Raw genomic sequence first — 14727 nt, 5'->3', positions numbered from 1 at the left:
GGCTTGTTTATAATGTCTTGCTATTGCATAGTCCAGATTTTGGGTGCGTATGGCCGTTTTATGTTCAGCAATGCGGAGCTTTAATGCACGTTTGGTTTGTCCTATATAGACACTCCCACATAAACATTTCAACATGTAGATCACATGTGTGGTACTACAGTTTATGAAGGACTTGATTGGATATTTTTTTACCAGTCCGGGGGTGAAGGAAATGTTTTGTGTCGGAGGAGTTTGAGCAATGAGTACAGTGGCCGCATCTGTAGAAACCCGAGGGAGGGGGTGGTAGCCAGGTGGGAGTAGAGGGGGGTGGGGTCATGGTGCTGTGCACTAACCTGTCTCTCAGTGATCGGGCTCGCCTGAAGGCGATTCAGGGGGGATCAGTACAGAGGGACTTCATGATTGGATCCGACTGAAGAATGTTCCAGTGTTTCACCATGATCTGTTTGATGGCTCCGCTGATGGGAGAGAACTCAGTGGCAAAGCAGAGGCGGGGCTGTGCGGGTGTAATAGCGACAGTTTTGTTGAGGAGGCGGGTTCTCGGGGTGCGCACAGCTCTTTCATAGGCTGCCGCGATGTCAGTCTCGGCATACCCTCTGTCTGAGAAGCGCTGCTCCATCTCCCCAGCCTTAAGAATAAATTCATCCTCCGTGCTGCAAATTCGTTTCAATCGGAGGAATTGACCCACCGGGATGTTTTTGATGAATTGTTGCGGGTGATGGCTATCTGCTCTCAACAGGGTGTTCCTACTGAGTGGTTTGCGGTAGATGGTACTGGATAGGCCTCCATGTCCGTTATTATAGATGGTGAGATCAAGGAAATTGATTTTCTCACTGGAATGTTCCATAGTAAAACGGAGGTATTGTGTGGTGGAGTTGATGTAATCACTGAAGTCGTTGAGTTCTGAGGTGGTACCGGTCCAGACAAAAAAGACATCATCGATGTATCTTTTCCAAAGAAGAATATGGGGAAGGAACTGATTATTGGCTGGATTATTAATGTGTTTCTCTTCCCAAAAGCCCATGGTTAGGCAGGCATATGACAGTCCCTCCAGGAAATTGCGATTTTGCGATCGCAATAAATAATGCAAATTCAACCAAAGCGATATTTGCGGGGGCTTGCAATTTTTCAAAATTCCTGCGATTCCGCCGCAAAAAGTTAGTAAAATGCCGCATCTTTACCTGGTTTTGAGATATGTGTGCGCTGTCATCTTGCCTGGTTGCTGTGGGAACGAGGGACAACAATAGGAAGTGACGAGAGTATGGGACGTAACGTAACACGTCATCGCATTGTGATGAGGAGGGCAAACCCCTCACATTTGCCAACAAAAATAACCGCAAAACAATTACCAAATGTTTTGCATGAAAGTGGAGGCAAACTATTTTGCACTCCGTGCAACACTGTCGTGGAGGAACACAAACGGAAATCGTCACTGGACAGCCACTTTGCTAGCGCGAAGCATTTGAGACCCACACACACACACACACACACACACACACACACACACACACACAGGTGGCATATTTAGCTTAGGGTCTAGTTGTTTGAATATTTAACAAGGAACAAGGAACAAGGAACAAGGAACAAGGACGGGATGAGGAGGACAGGGAAGGCATGAAGAGGAAATAAGGATAAGAGGAAATATATAAAGCACTAAGCAAAAAGTATGAGAAAAGGCAAAGTGATAATAGCATTATTGAGGATGAGGAAGAAAGGAGAAGAGAAACGATGAAGGGAGGAAAATAATTTTTTTAATTAAAGGCCCATTCCGTCGGTTCTGGCGAGAAATAAATGTGCACAAAGTGTTTATTATTGGCAATGAGTGAATGCGCCTTGACGTAACTTAAAAATGGCGACCAGGGGCGTTTCTCTCCGACCAGCCGTTCAGAAGATATGGAAAAACCGCAGTTTCGAAGGGGATAGCATTTCCCGCCACAGCTAGAGGATGTGACGTCTGCGCGCGTTCATGAGCTTCGCCTCTTGTCCTAGACGCTAACAAGAAATGGCTAAAGTAGCTTTTAACGTTACGTTCGTCGCTAGCTGCTAGCAACAGGAAACAACAACACAGACTCCAGAAAAAGTCCACACTAAATAAATAAATATTTATCTAATGAAGCCAGTCTGGCCAGACAGCAGCAATGTGACCGACATCGGGGGGAAACTAGAGTCAGGACTGTGTTTTTGGTTCATGAAGGGAACTTGCTGCTTGTAGCTACTGTAATGTGGTTTTGACCAGATAACGTTAGCTGCTTGCTAATGGATTTTCAAGATTCAAGATTTTTACTGTCACTCCGTAGTACAAGTATCTGACCACCTGGTCAGAAACTCTGCTAACATTACCGTCTTGTGTGAAGTAATGCAACCCTAACGTTACTACCGTTCTGCTTATGGTCATGGAACATTATTGTTTGACTGTAGTTAGCTGCGGTGGTGAGTGCCTATTAGAACCGTTAGCTTGATGCTATACGCGGCTAACTAATAGATTTAGCTATATTTATAGAAATTACCACCAGCCCCACTAATAACGTTACTGTCTTGTGTTGATAATGAATCTAACAGTCGGAAATATGCCTAACGTAAGCCTATTGTCTGTTATGCTTACGGTACATTGTTTGACTGTTCAGTTTGGTCAACTCCAGGCATTACATGGTACCGTACATACTAGGGCTGTGAATCTTCACTGGCCTCACGATTCGATTCGATTACGATTCATCTGTCAACGATTCGATTCGATTCGAATAAACGATGCATCACGATGCATCTTAAATCGATGCATCACTTTTTCCGCAATACATTTTTTCTCACTTTCTTTTTTCTCACTGTGTGGCTACTTTTAAAATAAAAGTGCATTTGGAATTGCATTGTATTATGATCCATAATTAAAATAAACAACTGCATGTACTTACATTCTATTTTATTTGATTATATATATATATATTTTTTTTTATAATCGATTTTTGATATTTGTTAATCGATGCAGAATCGTGCACGTCCGCATCGCGATGCATCTTATAATCGATTATTTTTGACACCCCTAGTACATACAGGGGGAGCAGGCTATTTCCTGGCTTGTGCTAACATGAGTATCCATTTCCCCGCAACCAGCAGGCTCTGGCTGCAGTGGGACTGTACATAGTAACGTTAGCTTGATGCTAATCGCGGCTAACTAATATTAATTTACATTTGTAGAAATTACCACCAGCCCCACTAATAACGTTACCGTCTTGTGTGGATAATGAATTTAACAGTCGTAAATATGCCTAACGTTACTGTTATGCTTATGAAACATTGTTTGATTGTTCAGTTTGGTCAACTCCAGGCATTACACGGTACCGTACATACAGGGGGAGCAGGCTATTTCCTGGCTTGTGCTAACATGAGTATCGACTTTCCCGCAGCCAACGCAAGCCAAAACACGGCCAAACATGCCACAATAACGTCCCCTAATTCATCCAGAATCCTTCCTGGGCATCTCGAGGCTGATCTGACCGATAAATTGTCCAGGTTGCCGTTTTCAAGTGACTTTTATGAGTTAACATTACAAAGCAACCAACACAGTCTGCTGTTGCCAGGCAACTGCTTGTGCGCGTGCGAGTATGGTGCCCGCGCGTCAGCTCGTTCACACGCTGCCTGCAGTTACACTAACGGCCACCGGCGTCAGTAATAGTGATTTTTTGACGGATTGGGCCTTTAAAAATAAAAAAATTAAATCTAATTTTTTTCCTCAACTCCGCAATTTTTGCCAGTTCCCGCAATTTTACCGCAAAAAAACACATAAAATGTCGCAAATTGCATCGCAAATTTTGAGAAAAGCAGCCGCAAAATCAAGCATTTATGATCGCAATAATCACAAAAAAACTCAGCGAAATCCTGGAGGGACTGCATATGAGGGCGCAAAGGCACTGCCCGTACTGACACCTCTTTTCTGTAGAAAATAGGAACCTGCATATTGGAAGTAGTTATGTGACAGGACTATTTCTGTGAGGGTTAACAGTAGTTCATTTGGTGGTAGTGTTTCGGGGTCAGCTCGCCATTCCGAAGTGTCGGCATTCCGATCATTGACTTCTATGCTTTCGGAGAGGCGGCCCTTTTTATCTCCAAAAAATGTTTCGCCGAGAGGTTAGGTTCTGGGGGAGGTTAGGCTTAGGCGTGGGGGGTGGGAGAGGTTAGGTTTAGGGTTAGGGTCTGGGGGAGGGTTCTTTCGCAATGGCGGGACAGATCTCAATTTTGTCGGAATGCCGGTATTTCGGAGTGCCGACATTTCGGAATGCCGAGGTGTCCCCTAGTGTTTCTGTAGGGCGTTTGTCCAGATAGTAACACATGGCTTCTAGGCCAGCATCATGAGGGATGCAGGTGTATAGGCTTTGTACATCACAGGTTACCAGTAGGAATTCTTTGTCTGTATTGAATGAATTTAATAGATTCAATACATCAGTGGTATCCCCTAAAAAAGAAGGGAGGTTTATGACACATTTCTTTAAGAAGAAGTCCAGGTATTGTGACAGAGGTTCAGTGAGGCAGCCTATACTAGCCACTATGGGTCTGAGTGGCGGGTTATAGAGTGTTTTATTGATCTTGGGGAGGCCGTGGAACACGGGACAGATTGGAAATTGAATAGATAAGAATTATTTTTCCTTCCCTGTAATCCAGCCTCTGGAGCATGATGTCTCTATAACCTGATCGATGATGGCTGTATGTGACTGGCTGGGTTATGAGGTAAGGGGGTGTAGCAATCTTGGTCTCTGAGCTGGGACAAGATGCTTTCGTTGTATTGTTCAAAACTCATTATTACGACTGAGCCACCTTTGTCAGCTGGGCGAATGACAATGTCTTTCCTCTTCTCCAGCTCATTTAGGCACTTCAAATCACTATTAGACAGATTTGATTTATTGTGATTTGTCTTTTTAAGGATTTTATCCAGGTCATTTTCTACTAGGTGGCTGTATGTGATTATGGACGGGTTCAAATTGGCATACGGAACAAAGTGTGACTACTGTATATAGACACTCCCACACAAATATTTCAGCATGTAGACCACATGTGTGGTACTACAGTTTATGAAGGACTTGATTGGATATTTTTTACCAGTCCGGGGGTGAAGGAAATGTTTTGTTTTTGTTTGAGCAATGAGTACAGTGGCCACATCTGTAGAAACCGGAGGTAGGCGGTGGTAGTGAGGGAGGGGAAGACCAGAGATGTTGATTACTGTTTGTTCCGGTTGCGTTCTGAGCGGCGCAGGGCTTCTGGATGAAAGCCCCCTCCTCCCCCTTGTGCCCCTCCTCGTCTTCGTCTTGGAGGCTTGCCGCGGGGGGGGTTGGCGTTGCCCAAAAAAGGGAACCGGTTGTGCTGTCTGTCAGCGTCGCTCGTCTCCGGGGGAATCCCATTCACTGGCCGACGTGGAGAGTCTCCATGCCCGGTTACCCGGACGCCGGGCCGGGCGGGGCTTGTTCGGGGGTTGTCTCCTTTCATTCTTTTTTTCATTTTTCCATTCATACACTGTCCCATCGGCATAATCTTTAATGTCCCTTTCATATTTTTTGAGTTTGTAACTTTAGATCTTTTTGAAAGGATTTCAGTGATGCCGTGATTTTGTTGTTTATTGTGTTGAATGTCTCAATGTCGGCTTGTGACTTGATTTTGGTTTCAAGTGCTCAAGTGATGTCGTGATGTCTGTCTTGTCTTTCTCCACTTTTGTTTTTTCAACGATCAGAAGCATTAAATCCAGAGAGCATTTATTGATAATTTGTTCCCATTTCTGCATGAAATCAGGGTCGTCCAGGCCAAAGGAGGGGATTTTATTCAAGCCAAGCCCACGGGGGATCCGCTTTTCCCTCCAGTATTTTCCCAGTATTCGGAGAGGGTGACTGAGTGCCAGAGGAGTCGGGTGTCTCTCTGTTTTAGATTCTCCAGGTCTCTGCTCAGGGAGAGAATGGATGGCTCTGGTGGTGTCTCTATGACTTCATGGAATAGTGAGTGCGGCAACACAATGCCCGCACCTTGCTCGTCCGTATAGGATAATGTATCTCATCTTTTATCAGTTGTTGCATTGATCGATGCAAAGATACTCATTGTTTCTCCGTGACCAGGCGAGCAGCAGAGAGAAAGGAGACGTCCTGGAAAGTCTCCGAGGTACAATGAAGGAGGGAATCTCTTGCGCTTCAGCTCCCCCACAGAGGGAGGTCGGTGCTTCTCAGAACAGGAGGATATCACAGTAAAGGAATAATCTGGAGCACACGGGTCACAGGTGAGAAGGTTTAATTGAATAAATAAATAAACTTGATACAGTATAATCTACTGTAGTGAGAGAGGAAAAGGAAAAACAATATGGCAAATTAAACATTACCAATCTAGGTATCTTGTTTTAGTGAAACAAACAATTGCATATATATATATATATATATATATATATATATATATATATATATATATATATATATATATATATATATATATATGCAACTAGCTGTTGCATGAGAATTGTTTGACTTGCTTCATGTAAATGTCAAGTTGCATGAAAATGATGTTTCATGCAACTTGTAACCTGCAACTAGTTGTGTGAAATGTAAACCCAGCCTTACTGTTACTATTGGATACGGGTTACATCCTAGAATAGATATGAGCAGCTTACCTCTTTGAGGAAGGCGGAGTCCACCCCCAGGTATTTGGAGACCACATACAGGCAGAAAAGGTGTCTGTCAATTCCACCTCCCGTCATAGCCAATCGGTAAAGGTTCTGGTGCTTCTCCGCGGCCAATCGGAAGAGCCGCCTGCATTGTTCCGCCCCCTATCAAACCAAATTCATCTTACTCTAAATAGTCCGGCGGCTTAGCACTGGATTTGAGCTGGATGTGGACGTTGCTGACAAAAGCACAACATTTTCCCCAAATGCTACCCACAGCCATAGCTTTCCATTTTTGATAGGATTCACACAAAAAAAAAAAAATCAAAATTTGAAAGGCCATAACTTCCACGCTGTTTGTCCGATTTGCAAGCAACATTTTTCCACGTGTTCAGCTGACCTTGCTCTACAAATTTGCCTCAATGACCCTCGAGATCCACCCAGAAGGTTTTTGAGAAATTCTGAAAGTTTTGGAAAACACATTTTTGACATTTTCTCCTAGCCCGTTTGACCAATCCCCACCAACATCGCTATGTAGCATCTATGGACAAAACTCTACAAGTTGTCTTTAAGGAGTTTTGAGATCTCCTTTCATTTCAAATATATTAACTGAAACACAAACAGCATGGAAGTTATGGCCTTTCAAATGTTGATTTTTTGATTTTTTATTATTATTATTTTTTTTTAAGTGGATCTTACCAAAATTTGCAAGCCAAGGGAATTGTCAGTACGTGGGAATGCTTTGACAAGTTGGTTTTACCAGTTATGTTGTACTCGTGTGAAGCTTGGGGGTTTGAAAAAATTGATATATTGGAAAAGCTACACCTCAGATTTCTCAAGTACATTTTGAAAGTTAAAATGACAACGTGTAACAATATGGTCTATGGGGAGCTGGGGAGATACCCACTCTGTGTCACTGTCAAGAAAAGAATGATTAGTTATTGGGCAAGGTTGATTGACGGCAAGGAGAACAAACTTAGCCGTATTATGTACAACTGCCTGCGTGATCTGCACAACTCTGGCGTCTATGCCTCGCCGTGGGTCGTGCGGGTCAAACAGATTCTGGATGACTGTGGCTTGTCTTACCTCTGGCTTACACAGCAGTGCAATAACATTGACTGGTTGAAGTTAACTGTTGAGCAAAGTCTTAAGGATCAGTTTATGCAGAAATGGCAAAGTGAGCTCAAAAGTATGACGTCATGTGACTTGTACGTAGAATTCAAAAAAGAACTTAAACTTGAAAATTATCTGCTGTATGTAAACCAGAGGCATAGACATGCAATTTGTAACTTCAGGGTTAATAACACCAGAATCCCCAAGGTTGTTGGCAGATATAAAGGACTGCATAGAAGTATGAGGATCTGTAATCTCTGTAGTGACAACTGTGTGGGAGACGAGTATCATGTTTTGTTTGAATGTAAGAATGTAATTATTTAGAATTTCAGACAGTTATATTTACCCAGATATTATTTAACTCGTCCATCTATGTTTAAACTGATTCTGCTACTACAATCAGACAGACAAAAAGTCATGTGTAAATTAGGTGCCTTTTTGAAGAATGTCCTGCCTTTGTTCAAATGACATGCACTAGCCATGCCGTGTGCCATTGTATATTGTTTTTGTATGTTTTGTTTGTGCTCCATACCATGTGATCATGGTCAATGAGTCACATTAAATAAATGAAATGAAAAAAATGAAAAATGTGGTGCTTTTGTCAGGAACGTACACATCCATTTGCTAAGCCGCCTGACTAGTGCTTCAAAGAGGTCCTGTCTCCAAGACAAATTTCTCCCAAGGGAGACAAATAAAGAAAACCTTGAACCTTCACCTTGAATGCAGATGAAGCAACACAATTAATATAAACAGAAATGGAGCTGAGATTTATGACTTTTTGGCAATGCCACAGGAACCGGGAAATTAATTCCGCCCTCTGAACAACTCAAACTTTGTGAGTTAAAGCTGATGTCATACAACTGGTTTTCCAATTGATTTAGAATGCAAAATCATGTGTGATAGCTTGGCACATCATTCTTTCAATATACATTTGAATTGAAATTAATTGCGAGTCTGAAGTAAAAGAGTCAGTGAGTCACAGGCAAACAAGCATGCGTGCGAGCAAACCAGGGGAAGACGTTTAAAAAAAACGGTAGGCTATTTTGTAGCTTTAGTTTCATTTCTCTCTTTTTTTGTTTAGTTTCTGTTTGATATCTGCTATTTTACCGGATCAATTTCACTCGTATGGAGTGTGTTGAGACATTGCTGCTGAGTGCTGAGCAATGCAAAGCACCGGACTGTGTGAATCCAGCTTAAGTCTGATGATCATAAACTGGATAATCCTCTGAAGGATTACGTTATTTTCATGTCCTAAAGTAACTAGCCCAGTTACTATTTCACTAATTCTAATTGAGAATAAATTTGACAAAGTAATTAGAGTACTAGTTATTGCAAAAGGTAGTTACTGTAAGTTCGGTAACTAGTTACTCCCAACACTGGTTGTTACACACCTCAATGCAGTTTCTACTGACATGGAGGTGAGTGGATGACACCAGGATTGTTATTGTTTTGGGGCTTAAGTAGTCTCTCCCCAGACTCAAATATTACGTTGAATCGCTGCGCTCCGCATACTACATAAGTGAGTCTGTGCCAGTTCACAGCCACTGCTGGTCTTGAAGGCGGGTTGAAATTGAATGAGTGACAGGTCGTAGCACCGATGAGAGAGCGGTTCGAAAAATGGGCTGCGCCTCCCGTGTCGTCTGATCGCAAAGTCGTTACTGATTGGAGAGGACTGAAGCCATCACTGGCATATGACTGGCCAAGTGAACGGTTCCCTCCCATAACCAGCCCTCTGAGGGAAAGTGTCCCAGACCCAGAGAGAGCTCTGCAGCATGCAGTAACGTAGTGTATCAGACCCAGAGAGAGCTCTGCAGCATGCAGTAACGTAGTGTATCAGCGTAAGAACTCTCATGGGTCTGGCGTTGAGACCAGGGCTGAAGTGTTCATTTTAAAAGGGCTAAAAAAGCACGGTACCTCTCCGTTCTCCAGGGCCTTGACGAAATTGCAGCTCTCGTTGGAGCAGGAGCGCACTGTCTCCGTGCGGCCCTCCCTGAACAGACGGGTCATGGAGGCCTCGTAGGTCAGACAGAAGCCCCCGCGGTCCTGAGGAGAGGAGGAGGAGAGAGCCTGGTTAACGCTTCACCAGGTGAATCACCAGCTAGATGAAAAACATGTGATGTCGATGTAAGGACAGTGGTGGCCAAAGGTTAAAGAAGCGAGCTTGTGACTAGGGATGGGGATCGAGACCCGGTATCGATAGGAATCGATTGATAATGTCTTGAAACGCGAAAATCAATATAGCTTATCGATACTAGTGGGTCCTTTAATGTGACGTTATGTCTTGAGAGATGAGAGTCATGTCATTTACCTCAAATCACTGCTGCACAAACACACATCGATTAAAGTTTTTGAATTCAATTGAATTGCCTGCCTAACCTGGCAAGGCAGCTGAATTTGCGTAAGACCACAGTTCATCTGTAGTATGTAGTGTGTGTCATACCCTGTAGTATGCCAGCTGTAGGCTGATCTGTATGAGCTGTGTACAGTATGTAGTGTGTGTTACCCTGTAGTATGCCAGCTGTAGGCTGATCTGTATGAGCTGTGTACAGTATGTAGTGTGTGTTACCCTGTAGTATGCCAGCTGTAGGCTGATCTGTATGAGCTGTGTAGTGTGTGTTACCCTGTAGTATGCCAGCTGTAGGCTGATCTGTATGAGCTGTGTACAGTATGTAGTGTGTGTTACCCTGTAGTATGCCAGCTGTAAGCTGATCTGTATGAGCTGTGTACAGTATGTAGTGTGTGTCTTACCCTGTAGTATGCCAGCTGTAGGCTGATCTGTATGAGCTGTGTACAGTATGTAGTGTGTGTGTTACCCTGTAGTATGCCAGCTGTAGGCTGATCTGTATGAGCTGTGTACAGTATGTAGTGTGTGTTACCCTGTAGTATGCCAGCTGTAAGCTGATCTGTATGAGCTGTGTACAGTATGTAGTGTGTGTTACCCTGTAGTATGCCAGCTGTAGACTGATCTGTATGAGCTGTGTACAGTATGTAGTGTGTGTCACACCCTGTAGTATGCCAGCTGTAGGCTGATCTGTATGAGCTGTGTACAGTATGTAGTGTGTGTTACCCTGTAGTATGCCAGCTGTAGGCTGATCTGTATGAGCTGTGTACAGTATGTAGTGTGTGTCATACCCTGTAGTATGCCAGCTGTAGGCTGATCTGTATGAGCAGTGTACAGTATGTAGTGTGTGTTACCCTGTAGTATGCCAGCTGTAAGCTGATCTGTATGAGCTGTGTACAGTATGTAGTGTGTGTCTTACCCTGTAGTATGCCAGCTGTAGGCTGATCTGTATGAGCTGTGTAGTGTGTGTTACCCTGTAGTATGCCAGCTGTAGGCTGATCTGTATGAGCTGTGTACAGTATGTAGTGTGTGTCATACCCTGTAGTATGCCAGCTGTAGGCTGATCTGTATGAAAGCGTCGGGGCTGATGCGTAGTTTCTTGATCCGTCCCTTTCCAAACTCCCTGAAGGGGAACACGTGGCAGTCCACATCGTCTGCCAGCGCCTGGGCAACAGCCAGCGAGATGGACACCTGAGCTTGGACCTGACAGAGAGACAGAGGACCAGGTAGAACAATTTGAAACAAGGTGATTAACCAGCTAAATTGTGACTTCACTAGCATTACACAATCACATCTACAGTTTGTTTAGTTAATCAGATCTACAGTTTGTTTAGCGTGTCCCAAACCAATGTTTGGAAAGGTTTGGACACGGTGATTAGCAAACAGTGAGTTCATATCAGAAATATCGGCATTCATATCCCCGATACATACATAGACCCAGAGGAAGTATGATCTTGAATAAAAGCAAAAATAAAAGCAAGCCTATTGAGATATTCATCCTCATTATCATAAGGTGTGTATACATTTAGGACAATAAGAGTCCTTGTCATTATGCATCAAATGGAGTGCAACGCACCAGTCAACACCAAGTCGAACCACCTTCCATTTTTCACAGAGTGACATTTTTATTTTGTCCCAGAGAATAGCCACGCCCCCTGGTATTCTCCCTCTGACTATACCCATGCTAAGGTCAATTGTGCAACACTGAGGGAGGCCTGTGACCTCTCGGCCACGTTGCTCTTTAAGATAGATTGAGTTCTCCACTCTGCTCCCTTTCCAGGCCTCCAGATGCAAGCTGATGAGGTAATCATGCAAGCTGGTGCTAGTTGTGTGCTGTAGCGCCGCATAGCAGGCAAACAATCTGGCAGCCACGCACACACGTGTGTGAATGCCTGGCGCACAGTAGCACACAGCGCCCCAAAAGCAGCATGGCAGCTAACGTTACTTCCGTCAAGAAAACAAAAGGGACAAGAAGAACAATACCGCAGGCGCTGTGTGGAAATCTCTTCTGATTTAAATTGTAACTTCCTTGAATCTTGTTTTTCCATGTTAGGACCGCCTCGAAAACGAGATGATTCATCTCAAGGGGTTTTTCCTAAATGAATAAACTTGAATATATAAATATAGGTCCCTTTTTTTTTTAAAGTAACGTTAGTTGCCATGGTGCTTTTGAGGCACTCTGTGCATATCACTGTGCCAGGCGGCCATGTTTGGAAAGAAGTTCCGGCTATGTATTTACTTCTAAAATGATCGTTCCTCGTAATTTAAAAAAATAAATTTTGGATTATTATTTCACAGCGTGGTGAGTACATGAGTCCTGTATGAATGTTTTGGCACTGTTGGAATGTGTATTTTTGGTGACTGAACGAGGATAGGCTGCTGTACCATTCACTACCATTCAGCTGCTAAGCTGACTAGCTGCTGTACCATTCACCAGGGCCGCTGGAAGTCTGTCGAAAAAGTCTGCCGAAAAAATGTTTGTTTTTTTTACATTTTTTTGCCATATTTAGAGGAATATCTAATTTTAAATTAACATTAGGATACTGTTGTGATGTAATTATTCAGTATTTTCTCCTTTTCTCACTCATTCAGAGCAAATAGGGAGATATATAGCATGATGATAATGCTCTATATCTCCCTATTTGCTCTGAATATACCAGTTAACATGACACAGACTTAACATGATAGAAATATTATCAGCAAACTTAATGACTAGACTAATTATTCTGATCTGAATGGCATATATCAAGAAACATTGACTCCTCTCTTTGCTGTATAGTGGGAGGTGCATTTTTGAGTAGGCTATTAAAATAGCATGTCAAGTTCACATTTCTTTATTGCCAGATTAAACAATTCGTATTGGTTGTTGGTTGGTTCAACACAACATGTGCGTGCATGCACGCTTCTTCTTCTTCTTAATTACATTTGTAAAAAAAAAAAAAAAATTGAAAAAATCTAGGGGGTGCTGCAGCACCCCTACTTCCTGCGGCCCTGCCATTCACTACCATTCAGCTGCTAAGCTGACTAGCTGCTGTACCATTCACTACCATTCAGCTGCTAAGCTGACTAGCAGGAGGGGTGCAACACGCACATTATAAGTAGTAATTTTCGGTGATGATAGGACGATCTGACAGAGGTCAAGATCGCCCAACAATCGGAAATTAGAGGTCTGCACTCTCCGAGTGACCTTCTAGGCTTAGGGCTACCTAACCCTTCTAGTTATTATTACTACTATTATCATCTTATTATATATCTATTATTGTTCTCTTATCATCTTATATTATCATCATCTATTATTTTGTTTTCTACAATGCTCATTTAATTGCCTTTCTTTGCCTTTGTTTGTGTGTTGTGTAAAAAGAAGCTGACTTAGGGAGCTATGCACAAAAATCACAATGCACCTGTACTGTCCTGTACCTGTGCAAATGGGAATAAAACTCTCTAAGTCCCTTGTCCAACCCACAGCCGAGTCAGGCAATTAATCCTTTGAAACACAAAATCAACCCGGGAATGACCCTGGTTATATACGTGGGGGGGGGGGGGGGGGGGGGGGGGGGGGGAATAATCTCCGTTGTTATTTTTGTTCTCGCTTAAACCGAATGTTTTATGGTCACTCAAGATTCTCTGCATCACGTGTTGGCTTGGTTCTGGATCACGTGTTGGCTTGGTTCTGGATCACGTGTTGGCTTGGTTCTGGATCACGTGTTGGCTTGGTTCTGGATCACGTGTTGGCTTGGTTCTGGATCACGTGTTGGCTTGGTTCTGGATCACATGTTGGCTTGGTTCTGGATCACGTGTTGGCTTGGTTCTGGATCACGTGTTGGCTTGGTTCTGGATCACGTGTTGGCTTGGTTCTGGATCACGTGTTGGCTTGGTTCTGGATCACGTGTTGGCTTGGTTCTGGATCACGTGTTGGCTTGGTTCTGGATCACGTGTTGGCTTGGTTCTGGATAACGTGTTGGCTTGGTTCTCTGCATCACGTGTTGGCTTGGTTCTGGATCACGTGTTGGCTTGGTTCTCTGCATCACGTGTTGGCTTGGTTCTGGATCACGTGTTGGCTTGGTTCTCTGCATCACGTGTTGGCTTGGTTCTGGATCACGTGTTGGCTTGGTTCTGGATCACGTGTTGGCTTGGTTCGAGAAAATGGACGCGGAACGTACTTCTGAGGGGAAATTACGTCAGGAAAAGTCACGTGCCGGTTGAGCTCTATTCCTTTGGACAAACGGAGATACAGGGCTGGCTGCTCCTGGGTGGTGGAACTAAACAACAGCTCCTCTCCCTCTTCAACAGGGCCGGCTGCTCCTGGGTGGTGGAACTAAACAACAGCTCCTCTCCCTCTTCAACAGGGCCGGCTGCTCCTGGGTGGTGTAACTAAACAACAGCTCCTCTCCCTCTTCAACAGGGCTGGCTGCTCCTGGGTGGTGGAACTAAACAACAGCTCCTCTCCCTCTTCAACAGGGCTGGCTGCTCCTGGGTGGTGGAACTAAACAACAGCTCCTCTCCCTCTTCAACAGGGCCGGCTGCTCCTGGGTGGTGGAACTAAACAACAGCTCCTCTCCCTCTTCAACAGGGCCGGCTGCTCCTGGGTGGTGGAACTAAACAACAGCTCCTCTCCCTCTTCAACAGGGCCGGCTGCTCCTGGGTGGTGGAACTAAAC

At 43.9% G+C, this 14727-nt stretch overlaps 1 protein-coding gene across 1 annotated transcript in view; it reads right to left on the bottom strand.

The window, feature by feature from the left end:
* The window catches only part of cpt1a2b (carnitine palmitoyltransferase 1A2b), a gene marked incomplete at its 5' end in the record, with an annotated part of 95158 nt that overhangs the window by 14017 nt on the left and 66414 nt on the right, over positions 1–14727 (bottom strand). The window contains 3 exons of the mRNA XM_083648647.1: positions 6626–6781; positions 9644–9772; positions 11109–11273. Of these exons, the coding sequence (XP_083504773.1) occupies positions 6626–6781; positions 9644–9772; positions 11109–11273 (450 nt within the window). The remainder of the gene's footprint in view (positions 1–6625; positions 6782–9643; positions 9773–11108; positions 11274–14727) is intronic.

The sequence above is a fragment of the Poromitra crassiceps genome (assembly GCF_964638095.1).
Source record: "Poromitra crassiceps genome assembly, chromosome: 13".
NCBI lineage: Eukaryota > Metazoa > Chordata > Actinopteri > Beryciformes > Melamphaidae > Poromitra > Poromitra crassiceps.
Note: the sequence above shows the minus strand (reverse complement) of the source record. Positions and strands in the feature narration are given on the sequence as shown.